Below are 15,628 nucleotides of genomic sequence, written 5' to 3' on the forward strand. Positions count from 1 at the left end.
CAGTAAAACTACTTATTCAGAGATTCTTTCAGTGCTTCATGTAATTAGCTCAAGGGCACAACAATTATTTAGGAACCTAACTCTTCTGTTTGTGACTGTACTTTTTAGGTATTTTTGCAGCGGGTGGGCAGGGGTGGGGTCGTTAGGGACAGAATTATTTCTTCACATTCATTTAATAGCCAGGTCGAGGACAAATAAGGATGTCGTATTTGTTAATGAAAATGATTAAATATGATTAATATGTATTCAGCTTTTTAGAAATCCTTGTATACACTTTGGTTTCATATGTTTTGAAAGCAATTCAACAAAAGTTTTGATAAAATTACTAATTAAAAATGCCACGTAAGCATTTCCTTTCACCTTGAATATGTTTGGCCTCAAACTCACTCCCACTAAATATTTACTCACTGACCTCGACCCAAGTTCGAATCCACCTTTTTCCAAACTTATTATACTCCCTTTCCTTACTCAAAATCGGAAAGACAGTTATTTTCAGTAAAAATTAAGAAAAAAATTGAATAGTATATAATACAAAAAAAAAAAAAAAAAGTCTAACGTGTTTATTAATAAGGTTTATCATTTAGGAGTAGGTGTAGGGAGGTCTTTATTATCCCAATAAGGCAGAATCCATTTAATAATTTTAATCTATATAATAACTCTGTTACTGAATACTGTTTAATGCACAACACTGAAGTGCAAATAGTATCTGCTCTCTATATATATATTAACCTAAAGGATTATTAGGAAAACCAATCCAATACTGTGTTTGACCCCCTTTCGCCTTCAGAACGGCCTTTTTTCTATGTGGAATTGATTCAATAAGGTTCTGAAAGCATTCTTTAGAAATGTTGGCTCATATTGATAGGATAGCATCTTGCAGTTGATGGAGATTTGTGGGATGCATATCCAGGGCATGAAGCTCCCGTTCCAACACATCCCAAAGATGCTCTATTGGGTTGAGATCTGGTGACTGTGGGGGCCATTTTAGTACAGTGAACTCATTGTCATGTTCAAGAAACCAATTTGAAATGATTGGAGCTTTGTGACATGGTGCATTATCCTGCTGGACGTAGCCATCAGAGGATGGGTACATGGTGCAGCCCAAAGTGTCTGCAGGGTCCTAGAGCACACAGGGCCTGAGTTACACACTTTAAAAAATGAATATATATTAAAAATCAAAAAGCGCCTAATTTTTTGGGGGGTTATAACAGCTTAAGGCGGGCGTACACGGTGCGATTTTTGCTGTCGTACGAACTCGCAGACGTTTTTTTTTCTCGGGAGAAATCGCGTGGACATCGTGGATGCTCGTATGGTCGCGGCTCGCACCGTGTGAGAGGAAATACGAGACGAGCCGAGCACGTTAAGAGCAATGTTGACACCAACATTTTGAACCTAGACCACTGTATGTGTGTATGGGAGGCTTTTCAATTTGGGTAGGCTAAATGACATCAGAGTAATTTAGTGTATATACATTACTTTGTGTAGACCAAATGCCAAAGTGATGCATATCTCCAGAAAGTAGAGACTGTAAGCTTTCAAATGGTATCACATATGACATCATAGCTCCTCCACAGACATTTAAAATGGAAAGTAAATACATGACAATGTCATTCCCGACCCTGTACAGGGTCCTCGGAGTTTAAGTGGTTAAAATAAGATCCAGACACAACATGAGCACTGTGTGATTTGACCCAGCATTTAAACCAACACCTGTCATATTTGATTTTTATTTTTTATACAAATTAAATATACAAGTTTCCCTCAACATCAGTGAGAAAATGGACAGTTAAGTAATTCTGCTGCAATTGCCTGAATTATGAAAAAGCAATGTCTAAGCAGTGGAAGTTTGCTTTGAAGAAATGTTGACATATAAGATGTATATACATGTTCCATATACTGTTGACTGAAAGGTTTACATCGTGACCAAAATGCTTATCAGAATGAAGCATCTGCAAAACACATTGTGTTTGTTGGATGTAAGGGAAGCAGGTGCTTCATCTCTAATGTGATTTGCAAAATTATTCGTTATTTCTTGGTCAGGCTCATTTAAGTCTCCAGATATTACTGGGAGATGAAAATAGTCAGGGGAATGTAGTGTGCAGGCTTAGCCAAAAAAAGAGTCTGATGAGTTTAATTTGTCCGCTGATACCGAGAAACCTGTCTCAAGCACTTATGCTTGTGAGGCAGAGGCTTTTGGGCATTATTATAGTGGAGGTCTGGTGTAACCTCAACAATTTTACCTGTTCAATTTGCAAACGTATTTGAATGGTGACTACCATTTCTAAATTCACGCTGACAGCCAACAAAATTGTCTATAATTAATATTTGCTTAGTTGGTAGGGCTGGAATGAAGTCTGGTCTGAAAGCATTCATTTCTCAGGAAAAACATTTATATTTCAATGTGTTGTCTGCCTTAAATGTTTGATGAAACTGAAGTTCTAGTGGAGAATTCACCAAGAATGCATTGCACCTAGCAATAGTGTTGTTTTTAATGCACATGCTGTGTTGTTTTAGTGCTCAATTCACTAAAGGAATTATACGGATCAGGTAATGCCGCAAACACACCTGCTGAATATAATTACCTTGTTAACGTAGACTAATTATGCCTGTTTAATCCTCGATTTGGTGGTGACTATTTGTAGAGAAATTACTCTCTCTTATAGTTGTAGAAAACTTCAGTACTGTCAAAACAACACCATTGTCAAGACTCAAGACTTTCATTTTGCCTGAATGTCCACCATTTAGTTTCCATGTAAGTGTATAAAAATAAATATTGATTTCATATGCTTTTTTTTTCATGGAAATCATGATACACTACCATTCAAAAGTTTGGGGATGTGAGATTTAAAAAATAGTAAAATGAATACCAGCAAATAATGCATTAAATTAATCAAAATTGACAGTTAATACATTTATAATGTAGATTTATATTCCAAATAATCTATTTCTTTTTCTTCTATAGAAAACTGAAAAAATAATGCTATTTTCACATTAAAGAAAAGCATTGATGATAATCGTTATTGAGTAATATATATTATTCATATCTATATCTATATCTATCTATCTATATATATATATATATATATATATATATATATATATATATATATATATATATATATATATATATATATATATATATATATATATATATATATATATATATTATTATTATTCCAATATTTTGACCAGTAGTGTATATTGTGCTATAATTATACTTAACACTGTGAATCAGGAAATTTCATAGTGCATTAATTCTGTACTGGTTGTTTTTTTTCTGTACTGGTTGAAGGTAGGTGACCTTCATGAAAATGAGCAGTAATTAATATATAAAATGAACTGTACAAATGGGGAAACCTTCTATGGAGAGTGTTGCCCGATTGGGCAGATCATTTACTGACCAAAAGCTCTCCAAAACCCACCCAAACATTCACTGCCAGAGGTATGTGATATAATTCTTTTGTCACAACAACCAGTGTTTATAAGAACCATTTGCCTCCTTGAAACTAAATAATAATGACAAAATAAAATGAACCAATTTCCCTGCCAGGGGAACAATAAAACAGGAAAAAGTATCAAAACAAGACAAATACAGTTAAAGAAAATCTGCCAAATGACAAACAGGTAGAAACTAGATGTCAAATATTGGCATTTAACCCTCTGAACTTTAACCCTTGAATACACACATGCATCGTTTACAATGTCAACAGAAAAAACAAGCCAATTCCAGAGCAAAAAAAAATCGTATATGTATAATACGCCAAATAGTGCGTATCATATGCACGCGGAAAACCGTGTACCATATGCACGCCAAAACTCATTTTGCCGTATACATTCCACGATTGCAAACTCGTTCTATTTATACGCATTTTCGTTTGATCGGGCTCAAAGTACTTGAGAGTTGGTTCACTCTCCTACACTTAACACTAGCTACAACTTATATTTAGGCCACTTTTTTTGTGAACAGTCTCTTCACATGTCAGTTAGATGCCTCTTCTTGTCTAACTGTGCAGTTCATGGCTAGCAAACTCAAATCAAAAGTCTGTTTAGACAGCGCTATCTATTCCCAGACACAAAAGAGCAATCAAACCCTCCATTGACTCTCACCAGTTCTCCTCCTTCCTTTTCTCTCAGTAAAGGGACAGTATGTTGTCTCTCCTTCCTCTATGATGTCCATTTCTTATAGAGAAAGAAGATTCAGTTGGTTATCATGTATCACTGCCGCTGACATTAGTGACAGAGAGAGTGATAAACCCCCCCACAAAAGAATCAATACATGCCGCTTGCGTGGAGGCATTCCTGTCGATAGTCTCTCTGGGCACAGGCAGTGCTTGTAATTGCTTGGCTCTTAGTTGAGATGCTGATGGTCTACAGTGGTAATTGACCCCCAGTCTGACCTGCATTTCATTGTTAAAGAGAAGATAAAAAAAAAACACTATTTTCAGATGAACAGTGGCCATTTGTTCAAAAAGTTGAATCTGATATCAGAATGATCTGGATTTGAAACTCCAATGTTTTGCTATCCAGGATCAGGTAATTCATCTTTCTTTTGTGCCAGTTTTTCATAACAAAATTGGATTGGATTGGATTGGATTACCATGATCCAGATACACAGATCTGGAGTGCTCTATGGAGCCCCTAAAGGGAAAAAGAAACTCTCCCAGAAACTTGACTGGGTCATCTCTTATGATTGTGCCAATGTAGTTCAATTAAATATATTTTTTGTTTGATATTTACAACTGTTTAAGGATTATTTTATGGCACCAAAATCTTTACTGTAGGTAACTGAAAGCCTTAATAAATAAAGTGTGTGTGTGTGTGTGTGTGTGTGTGTGTGTGTGTGTGTGTGTGTGTGTGTGTGTGTGTGTGTGTGTGTGTGTGTGTGTGTGTGTGTGTGTGTGTGTGTGTGTGTGTGTGTGTGTGTGTGTGTGTGTGTGTGTGTGCCTGTTTATGTGGTTTATGAGGACATATCAAATGTCCTCATAATTCAAACGGCCTTAAAAACATACTAAATGATGTTTTTTTCAGAAAGTAAAAATGCAGAATGTTTCCTGTGATGGGTAGGTTTAGGGGTAGGGGCAGTGTAAGGGGATAGAAAATACGGTTTGTACAGTATAAAAACCATTAAGCCTATGGAGAGTCCCTGTAAACCACATAGACCAACATGTGTGTGTGTGTGTGTGTGTGTGTGTGTGTGTGTGTGTGTGTGTGTGTGTGTGTGTGTGTGTGTGTGTGTGTGTGTGTGTGTGTGTGTGTGTGTGTGTGTGTGTGTGTGTGTGTGTGTGTGTGTGTGTGTGTGTGTGTGTGTGTGTGTGTGTGTGTGTGTGTGTGTGTGTGTGTGTGTGTGTTTTCTGTAATAATCATTACCCTTATGCAGAAGAGTGGTGCCTGTATTTAGGCTGTGGGCACTCATATAAACACATTTATTGGATGGACATCCTGCCCTCAATTAAGTCATTTCTGAATTTAGTTTTTAAACATTCACTTGAAGAAGAAGTAGTTAATAGAATAAGGTAAATTAAATCGATAATTGTGTTCACCTAACATAATAAATGTTTATAAATGCAACTCAACATTATTAAGTAAACTACACATAAAAATAGTATGTAACAGCGACAAATTCAAATGGTTTATATTACTTAAAGAAATGTTGTCAGCTTTTCTTGACATTCTTTTGTTAATATAACTAAATTGATATTTGTACAACTTACCTTTAGTTGTGTGGAACCACTTGACCATGCTTATTAGTCTCGGTAGACCTATTTTTTTTTTACAGTCAATTCAACAAATTAATTTTTTGAGTGTACTAAAAAGTTTTGAACTATACAAACTGATTATTTGATCCAGATAAAAAACAAGATTGGATTCTGTGATCTAATCTGATTTCAGAAATCTTTTTTTCTTTTTCTTATCAACAACAAATTTTCAAGATTTGATCCAATATGATAGCCGAAATCCGATCAGATTTCTTCTGAACAACTGGCCCCAGGTGCTAAACCATGTCTTAAATGTGCAATATGTAAGATTTCTGCAGTAAAATATCCAAAAACCACTAGGCCAGTTTTATATATTTTGTTCAGTTGAGTACCTACAATATCCCAAATATTTCCAACCACTTGTAAATTGTGGGTAAATTGTAATTTTAACTGAGGAACTAGGACGTGTGAGAAGTCGCCTGTCAACTGCTCCATATGCGTTTCCCTCGGTTTCATGGTTTACTGCCGTAGAAACAGACGTGGCCATCTGCATGACGTCTAGCAGCCGCTGTTGTAGTTTCGTTCAAACATTATGGACCATCGCAAGAAGACTTCGGAACAAAATGAGAAATCAAAAAACGACCAGTATCGACGTGCTGTTTTCAAGACGGCGAGAGCTTTGCAACAAACTTCGACTTGACAGAGATGCCGTTCTTCATGTGCTTTATTAGACATGTAAGCAAATGTACATGTAATGTAGCTCAACGAGATGAAATATTAGAATATCATCCGTTTGCTGTTCTAATGTTGCCGTAGCTTACTGCTAGTCTCAAACAGCCAACAAACTAACAGACAGAATAACATTATAACTTTCAGCTCTCTCAAATGCAGCATTGTGTTTCCTCACAATTTTAATTTGTCACATAAACTGACCTGTATGAGTCGTAATTCAGCACTTGTGGTTAGTTCGGCAGAATGAAATGTTCTCATTTCTTTATATCCGCTAGGACTCACATGTGGCGCTGAAATATGTCTCTTATCAGTAATTGTGGCCTGCTTCATACCACAGTCATGTTAAAAAACATTTCACTGATCCATAAATATTATTTCCTTATAAACATTATTAGATCCATGAGTATGACGACAAGTTCTATTCGCTCATTCACTGCGTCACCAATCTACACATCTGTTATTGTTTTGAAGAGGTTATAGACCCCTAGTGGTGAAAATATACACAGTGTAGCTTTGACTAGTTACACTTGAAGAAAATATACCAGCGACTAAAAGTGAAAATGCTGTGTGATGAGACAAAATGGCCAATCAGAACATTTTCATTTTAAAGTCACCTTGAAATATTGTCAAAATTGTATATTTTTGTATGGAATATTGCAGTGTTTATTTTAAATGATTTATACATGCACATCATTATTGTGCCCTTGTAATCTCAAAATATCTTTCCCTCCCTCCACATTAGATCCACCAATAGCAAACCACAACCATCCAATCAAATCCATATGGACAAAATGAAGTTCCGCACTACATTTCCTTCTTGTCAAAGAAGCCATTTCACTTGAAAATGTCATAACAGGGAAGAAAAGACTATTGCAACTATCGTTTCATGTTGCAGTGTGGAATGACACTGATCACAAATGAGTTTGCATGAATGCTACAAGAGTATCATTTACATTTATGCTTTTGGTAGCTGCTTTTATCCAACGTGACTTACATGTACTAGTGTGGTGCTCTACGGTTTGAGCTACAGGATGTCATTATTATTAAAGGGAAACTCAAGGTTTGCTGTAAGCCACACATTTGGCAGTGTCAGTTGGCAGAGACAAACTGGTAGTGGTCATAATTAGGCTTCTGTTGTGAATGTTGACTCTATTTTGTTGGCATTATGTACACATTATTGTGTACTTTTGTTGATGACTAGCAATCAAGATTGCCTGAAAATACCATACATATTTCCGGTTGCCAAGGCACCATTCTTGTGTGACTAAACTAAATTCTCTGAGCTGACACAGAAGTCATTATAAATAATGCTGTCAATTGATTTTTTTTGTGAGTGTGTGTGTGTGTGTGTGTGTGTGTGTGTGTGTGTGTGTGTGTGTGTGTGTGTGTGTGTGTGTGTGTGTGTGTGTGTGTGTGTGTGTGTGTGTGTGTGTGTGTGTGTGTGTGTGTGTGTTAAATCATGATTAATTGCATCTAACTTTACATTTTTAATATATTTTTGTATTAAATTCAAATTTAATCTCCAAATCAATGTACAAACAGCATAAATACAGTAGCCTATATTTTAAATATTTGTTGAATGGCATCGTTTTATATTAAAGAAGATATACTGCTACTCTATGAAATACATTTTTATCTTAATTGTAGGCATTCATTATAGCCATTTAACATTATAGTATAACTGAAAGCTACCCATTTGAACATTTATTACACTTTAAAATGTGCATTAAGATTTTCAGGAGAGTCTAGCAAGTTATCAAACACTTCACAGTCTTCACTGCATAAATTATTAATTAAATATAGATGAATCCTTATTAAAGTTACACAAGTTATTCAGTAAAGAGCGCTGTCATTTTCTCTTTTTTTGTGTTCTTTGATTAACTTTTTGTCATTTTATTAACTTTTATTAGGTTGCTGTCACTTTAAGACCTGCCGGACATGACACAGATTTGACACATATCTAATTTTCTCACATAAACCCATTATAATAAATGTCACATTTACATGTGCACATATCAGGACTAATTTTATCATTGGCTTAATCTGACCAGCTCAGATTTGTACTTGCCCTCTCGAAATGCACACAAAGTTATTGTTTTCATTTTTTTGACCCATGTAAACAGTGCTTTAAGATGTAAGTTATCAAACACTACACAGTCTTCACTGCATGAATTATTAATTAAATATAGATTAATCCTTATTAAGGCTACGAAAGTTATCTAGTCAATTAATTGTTATTCAGCCAATCAGCGGTGTCATTTTCTGTTTTGATTTTGTTCTTTTATTAACTTTATGACAGACAGCGGGTATATTAGGCTGCTGTCACTTTAAGACCTGCCGCACATGACACACATCTGACACATATCCCATTTTCTCACAACTCTTTATGTTCATTTAAGACTTAATTTAACTCATTTAAGACTCTGCTTGCGAGGATACTCGACAAAACAGGCATTTGGGTTTTTTTTTAATGTTCAAACACTGTGTGAAGCGACTTTCTACATGCATTCCAGTGGTATTAGTATTGACTACTGACTTTTTGCTATCAAAACAAATCCTGTACGCTTGTCGCTTTATCATGTCACACCCTCAGGCCACAGTGTTACAAGGATTCGGTATCTTTTAATGGAATCTTATTTATGTCCTCTTAGAAAACATTTGTACAACAAGAAATTTCTGAACTTTAATTTAAACATTACACCGACTGACTGTATTAAAAAATGAAGATAAATGTTAGAGAGGCCTGTACTGCTAATGATATATTAATATAGAGTAATTGCACACCTGTGTAAAAGCACACTGGTAGCACAAACCCTCTCATGAAAGAGCATCAAAGAGCATTTGATCAGTACTCTTCATTCTTAGCATCTGAGTTAGGTTTATGAGCGCATAATCAACATCCCGCTAATCAACGTCATGACAAGGGATCAAAAAGAAGCTTGCGTTATATAATCAGAGTGTAAATGTTCCACTGAAATAGACTTTCCCCTGGCCAACTGAGGGTTTGCCGGATATGAATGACAGGAACAACAGCATGGCTCGTGATCAAACCACTCAGAGAGACAGACAACCATAAAGAGGTTAATTTTGTCTTGCATTTTGCTCCCCAGTGAAAAGCGGAGACAGAAGAAGCACTCAGCCAGTATTTAATAAGGTGTTAAGAAGTGGTTTTGATTTGGATTCATGGAAAATTAGAAGCCTATGCAGCACATTCAGATTAAAAAAGATGTCCCGGTCCATGAGCAGCCAAGCGGCAGCATTCTGTTTATTTTGAATTGGAATGAGCCAAATTAGCCTGTCTGCAATTGTTCAGTAAGGTGTTTTTTTATTCTAATGTTGAATCTTGTATTGGCTTCATCTGAGATTTGCTTTCTCTGACATTCACATTTTGCCTTAAAAGCGGCATCTTAATTGGAATGAAATGAAAGTGTGGTTGCCAATTATATTTGGCAAGTTGTTCTCACACTCTAAAAAATGCTGGGTTAAAAACAACCCAAGTTGGGTTGAAAATGCACCAACCCAACAATTGGGTTGTTTTTACCCAATGGTTGAGTTGTTCTTACCCAGCAATTGGGTTGTCTTAAGCAACATTTAACCCAACCACTGGGTTAAAACAACTCAACCATTGGGTTAAAACAACTCAGTTGTTGGGTTGGTGCATTTTCAACCCAACTTGGGTTGTTTTTAAACCCAGCATTTTTTAGAGTGCACACTTTCACATTTTCATTACCATCTCTTAAAAAAATGTGGAAATGGCAATTAAGGATTTACTGTATTGCTAACCATATTAATATCTCAGTGTGTGCATCCATTTGATGATATGTGATATATCTCAGTATTTGTGTATTTGCTATGAAATTTTATTTACACTGTTTTTATCTAAATTAACACAATTTAGGTAAAACACATCATATGCGCATATACACCGATCGGGGATAACATTGTGACTTAATATTGTGTTGGTCTTCCTTTTGCTGTCAAAACAGCCCTGACTTGTCGAGGCATGGACTCTACTAGACCCATGAAGGTGTGCTGTGGTATCTGGCTTCAAGATGTTAGCAGCAGATCCTTTAAGTCCTGTAAGTTGTGAGGTGGAGCCTCCATGGATCGGACTTGTTTGTTCAGCCCATCCCACAGATGTTCGATTGGATTGAGATCTGGGGAATTTGGAGGCCAAGTCAACACCTCAAACTCGTTGTGTTTCTTAAACCATTCCTGAAGTATTTTTGCTTTGTAGCAGCGTGCATTATCCTCCTGAAAGAGGCCATAGCCAGCAGGGAAAACTGTTTCCGTGAAAGGTGGAAGTTTCCTAAATCATCACACTGCCTCCGCCTGCTTGCCTTCTTCCCATAGTGCATCCTGGTGCCATGTGTGCCCTCGTAAACGACACACACACACGCACACACGCTCGTGCGTGTGATTCATCAGACTGTGGTCCCGTTCTGATGCTCACGTGCTGACGGTTAGAGCTTTCGGTTGTGGACCAAAACCAGCATTAACTTCTTGAGCAATTTGAGCTGCAGCTTTTCAGTTTGATCGCTCCCCACGAGCATCAATGAGCCTTGGCCGCCCATGACCCTTTCGCCGGTATACCACCGTTTCTTCCTTGGACCACTTTTGATAGATACTGACCATTGCAGAACGGGAACACCCCACAAGAGCTGCAGTTTTGAAGATGATCTGACCGGGTTGTCTAGCCATCACTATTTGGCCCTTTTCAAACTTGCTCAAATCCTTACGCTTGCCCATTTTTCCTTCTAACATATCAACTTTAAAGACACAATGTTCACTTGCTGCTTAATACTATATCCCACCCACTATTAGGTCCCGGGATTAGGAGATAATCAGTGTTATTCACTTCACCTGTCAGTGGTCTTCATGTTATGTCTGATCAGTGTATATCACCCCAATAAATAGTGATGTTGAATAATTAAAGCATGTACAAGTGAGTCATTGACCGCATGTGCTTTGATTCACTAATTTATGGGCAGTTTGATGAAACGTATTCATTAAAATGGCACCACGGTCTTTTGAATGCTTAGTGGTTAAATAAAAAGTAATCTTTTGTATTATGCTAAATCATCCGAATTTTCTTCATATTTATAGAATTAACCGAATAATATATAACCTATAAATAATATAATACCTTAAATATTTAATTAATTACCAATGCCTACTGTTTATTTAACATCTGTAGAGAATTATGTGCTGATTTTAAAGGTTGCTACAAACCCAGACAACTTCAAACTTGTAATTGATTTTGTGTATTTGAACGCACACACAGTGCACACACACAGAAAGTAATCATTTGTCAAGACATTTCAGTACTATAAAACAAATCCACCATAACTGGTCAAGACTCAATGAGCTCAGAAACCGTTAAAAGCGTTATGAGACCAGGAGTGTGAATGTGTCCCTTACTGTTGCTATGAGAGTGTGTATTTTTGTTTCGAAAATGATCCTTTATGAAGTATTTCTTGTTCCAGCATCATTTGCCCTCGCTGCATGAGGGTGCAAATGATGCATGCTTATAAACGCATTCCTGTTAAATGAGGGTTTATTAAGTGGGAAACACTTGTGCTGCAATTTCATGAGATTGCATCTCTACAAGCTCTATAGCATTAGTATATTGTTCTTCCGATACCTTGCAGATCTTTGCAGTGTTGCAGTGCAATATAGTCTTTAATATAATATGGGCCAACATTTCTAAAGAATGCTTTCAGCACCTTGTTGAATCAATGCCACGAATTGAGGCAGTTCTGAAGCCGAAAGGGGGTCAAACACAGTATTAGTATGGTGTTCCTAATAATCCTTTAGGTGAGTGTATAACTTGCCTTCAGGAAAGGCCAATTGACAAAAAAACTGTTATCCAAAGACCATTTGGGCCCTCAAAATGTGGCAGGTCTATGGCAGAAATTAGCATAAACCTTCAATACGTTATATGCCTTATACATAACACGTTCCTCTACAACTTGCGTGTTCAGATTTTTGAACGGTGGGCAAGTGTGAATTACAACATTAGTTAAGGATAGTATGTTATAATGCTATTTCCAATGGCTTAATACCTGGATCTCACATCTGCGAAAGCGTCTAAAAGATTTATACAGGCACTGTTTATATATGAGTCACTACTTTTGCCAAAAAATCTTAAATCTACATTTCATGACAGTATTTATAAAAAAATATGGTGGATTTCGGCTTGGCCACCATGACATGATACGAACGGTGAAAGATACAGGGAGAATATCACACGGCTGGAAAAGTCTCTCAGCCAGATCGAGAGTCAGAAAGAGCTGTTGTATAAAAAGTATTACAAAATATCAATCACTATCATGATTAACATTTTGTAATACTTTATATCAATTAGTCTTTTTATGAAGATCAAGATTTGAACCACTGAGGGGACATTGTGCTACATGGCTATATAAAGATGACGACATATGACATATTTTCTTATTTATTTTCATATGTTGTTCTCAGCCCTCACAAATGTGAAGTTATGGGCCATCGACCGCCAGTGTTTCCAGACCATAATGATGAGGACCGGACTCATCAAGCATGCAGAGTACATGGAGTTCCTGAAGAGGTGGGCTGCTTCTCCTTTCTTTTCTATTCTTTTTCCAACCCTTGATATAAGATAATAAAATTCACTGATTTTCATTGTGAATGAATAACACAGGAGTGAATGGTTACACAATCACGGTAACTCAGGCTTTACACTCTGTCTCATCATTTATCCCCCAGGTGATGGATTTTGATGAAATGTCATTTTACTCTTAAACGTTTCTAATCAACTGTTGTTATATTTTGGCAGTTTTTCTGAGGAAAGTGAAATGTGTATTGGTTAGACGGAGGCCGGGGCAGATAATGATTAGAGTGCTGCTGGTTTCTGTACGTTCACTCTGCTCGTTTGAGTCTAATTCTTCTCCTTCCACTCACTTAGTCAGGAAATATTGATTTTCAGCCCTGAGCTGTTTATGAATAGCATTGCTTTATTAAAACATTCTTATTTTTATTATATAATATTGATTAGTCTGCCTGTCATAAAATGACGTTCACACCACATTAATGGGTTTTGCGCTCATATTTTACTATGAATTGTAAGTAGAAAGTATATTTTTGCTTCTTAAGTGTTTCTGAGTGAATGTGAGGAGCAGTGCCATTTTTTTCTACTGATGTCTCTGATTGTTCAAACATTAATGAGAGTTATTCAACATTACAGTATAATTGAAAGCTATAAATTTTAACACTTATTAGGCTAAAATAACTTTTAAATTAAATGAACTTAAAACAATATTCATATATAATAAATGTCATATTTTCCTATGCCCATCATATCAATATACAGAAATTGAATAAAGTTATCAAACACTTTACAGTATTAACCGCATAAATTATTATTTAATTATTGATGAATCCTTATTAAAGCTACAATTTTCTCTATTACCTTTGTTCTTCGATTAACGTTAATGACAAACATCACAGCAACTCTGTGATTTATTAGGCTGCTATCACTTTAAAATCCACCACCACCACACATGACACAGATCGGACGTGCTGTCACGCGCATCTATTTTTTCCCCCATAACTCTTCTATTTAAGACTTTTTTAAGCTCATTTAAGACTGCTCTTTTGAGAATAATCGATAAACTGGGCATTTTGGCATGTGAGTTATTGTTTGTTCAAACGCAAAAGAGAACTCGATATTGGCGGACGCCTTTCTGTGACAGCTAATCTATGCTACTCTTACACCAATCATGTCAAAATAGCCAGAGCAACTTTTCTCTATTTACAGATATGACACAACATGCACGGACGAGTGACGTATGTATGCAATTTCCAGCGAAAACCAACCTGCCACATCTAAAATATAAACGCTTAATGATTTCAAATTCTCATTGAGAACCACTGTGCTAGGGTATTTTGTAGGGGTGTGCATTAGCACTGCCTTCCCGATTCGATTCGATTACGATTCACCAGGTAACGATTCGATTCAATTCGATTCTACGATGCATTGGGATGCATCAAAATTCTACTGCACACAAAGCAAATTTTTCATCAGTCATGAGGCAATACAAGCAGATATTAAACAACAGATTGTATTGGCTGCTATGTGTCTCCTGTATCTTTTACATAAAAGTTATTAAATAAAATAAAATTTAATTAAATAAAATTAAATAAAATGCAATTAACTCTTAAATGCATGACTGTTTCACCAAACATTCTTACATATTCAGGTCGTTAGCGACCCAGATCTATATTTAACATGGATAGACCTCGACCTGTCGTGATAATATATAAAACTCCTGATTTTAGAGTAACAGCTACAGAAAAATAAAATAAAACCTATTTCGTTACCTTTTGGAGCTTGGAAGGATTCAGTTTGAGCAGATGTTTAATACCGTCATCATATGACCTCGTCAGAGATCGTTTACCAGTGTATTCAGTATCTGCCTCATATTCGCCATCTCCAGCATATTCTCCAAACTCATTTTCAATGTCTTCAAAATCAATATTTTGATCACTGACAGCTTCTTGACCACATCCATCATCAAGAGACAGTGACACTAATATTTGATTGTGTTTAGTACTTGCTCTCTGAAGTAAATCACTGAGTCATTTCAAGTTTTGCAGATTATAATAATTGTTTCGTTTTCTGTCAGAGGTAACTATGAGTGAAACGTCACTTCATCATTGGGTATCAGACATTGCCACCTTGTGGAATAAAGGTGAATTGCACCGTATTTCGTCATTATAAATTAATTTATTATTGTGCAAAAAATATATACGTACAATCCTACACACCTCGGGTCGTTAGCGCGTTTTTAATAACCCGTCTATCGCGGTCATCTCCTTCCTTGTTGTTGTTGTTATTCTCCCGGAACCGGAAGTATTTGAAACTTCACAACTTTATCGTCCGCCAGAAAATAAACAGTGACATAATTGATTATGGCACTTTGCCGCATCGATGCTGAATCGTTCATGCCCCGCATCGCGATGCATCGCCGAATCGATTATTGTTGACACCCCTAGTATTTTGGGTTTTTCTTGTGACCATTGTGTTTGCCAGGGTGTTCTGAGTGGATGCTTATCGAAATCATTCATTGTCAAACGGCAAAGACATTACTCTTTCAGTGAAAATGGCAATTCTTGACTGAATGCAATGATTGGATGAACATTTTTTGGTCCTGAGATATGTT

The 15,628-nt window shown here is 36.4% G+C and overlaps 1 protein-coding gene across 3 annotated transcripts in view; it reads left to right on the plus strand.

Annotated features, from left to right (window-relative positions):
• Nucleotides 1-15,628, plus strand: part of prkg1b (protein kinase cGMP-dependent 1b) — a 242,337-nt gene that overhangs the window by 146,233 nt on the left and 80,476 nt on the right. For all 3 annotated transcript variants that reach the window (XM_067430423.1, XM_067430422.1, XM_067430424.1), the window contains one exon: nucleotides 12,909-13,014. In XM_067430423.1, the coding sequence (XP_067286524.1) occupies nucleotides 12,909-13,014 (106 nt within the window). The remainder of the gene's footprint in view (nucleotides 1-12,908; nucleotides 13,015-15,628) is intronic.

The sequence above is a fragment of the Pseudorasbora parva genome, chromosome 21 (assembly GCF_024679245.1).
Source record: "Pseudorasbora parva isolate DD20220531a chromosome 21, ASM2467924v1, whole genome shotgun sequence".
Taxonomy (NCBI): Eukaryota; Metazoa; Chordata; class Actinopteri; order Cypriniformes; family Gobionidae; genus Pseudorasbora; species Pseudorasbora parva.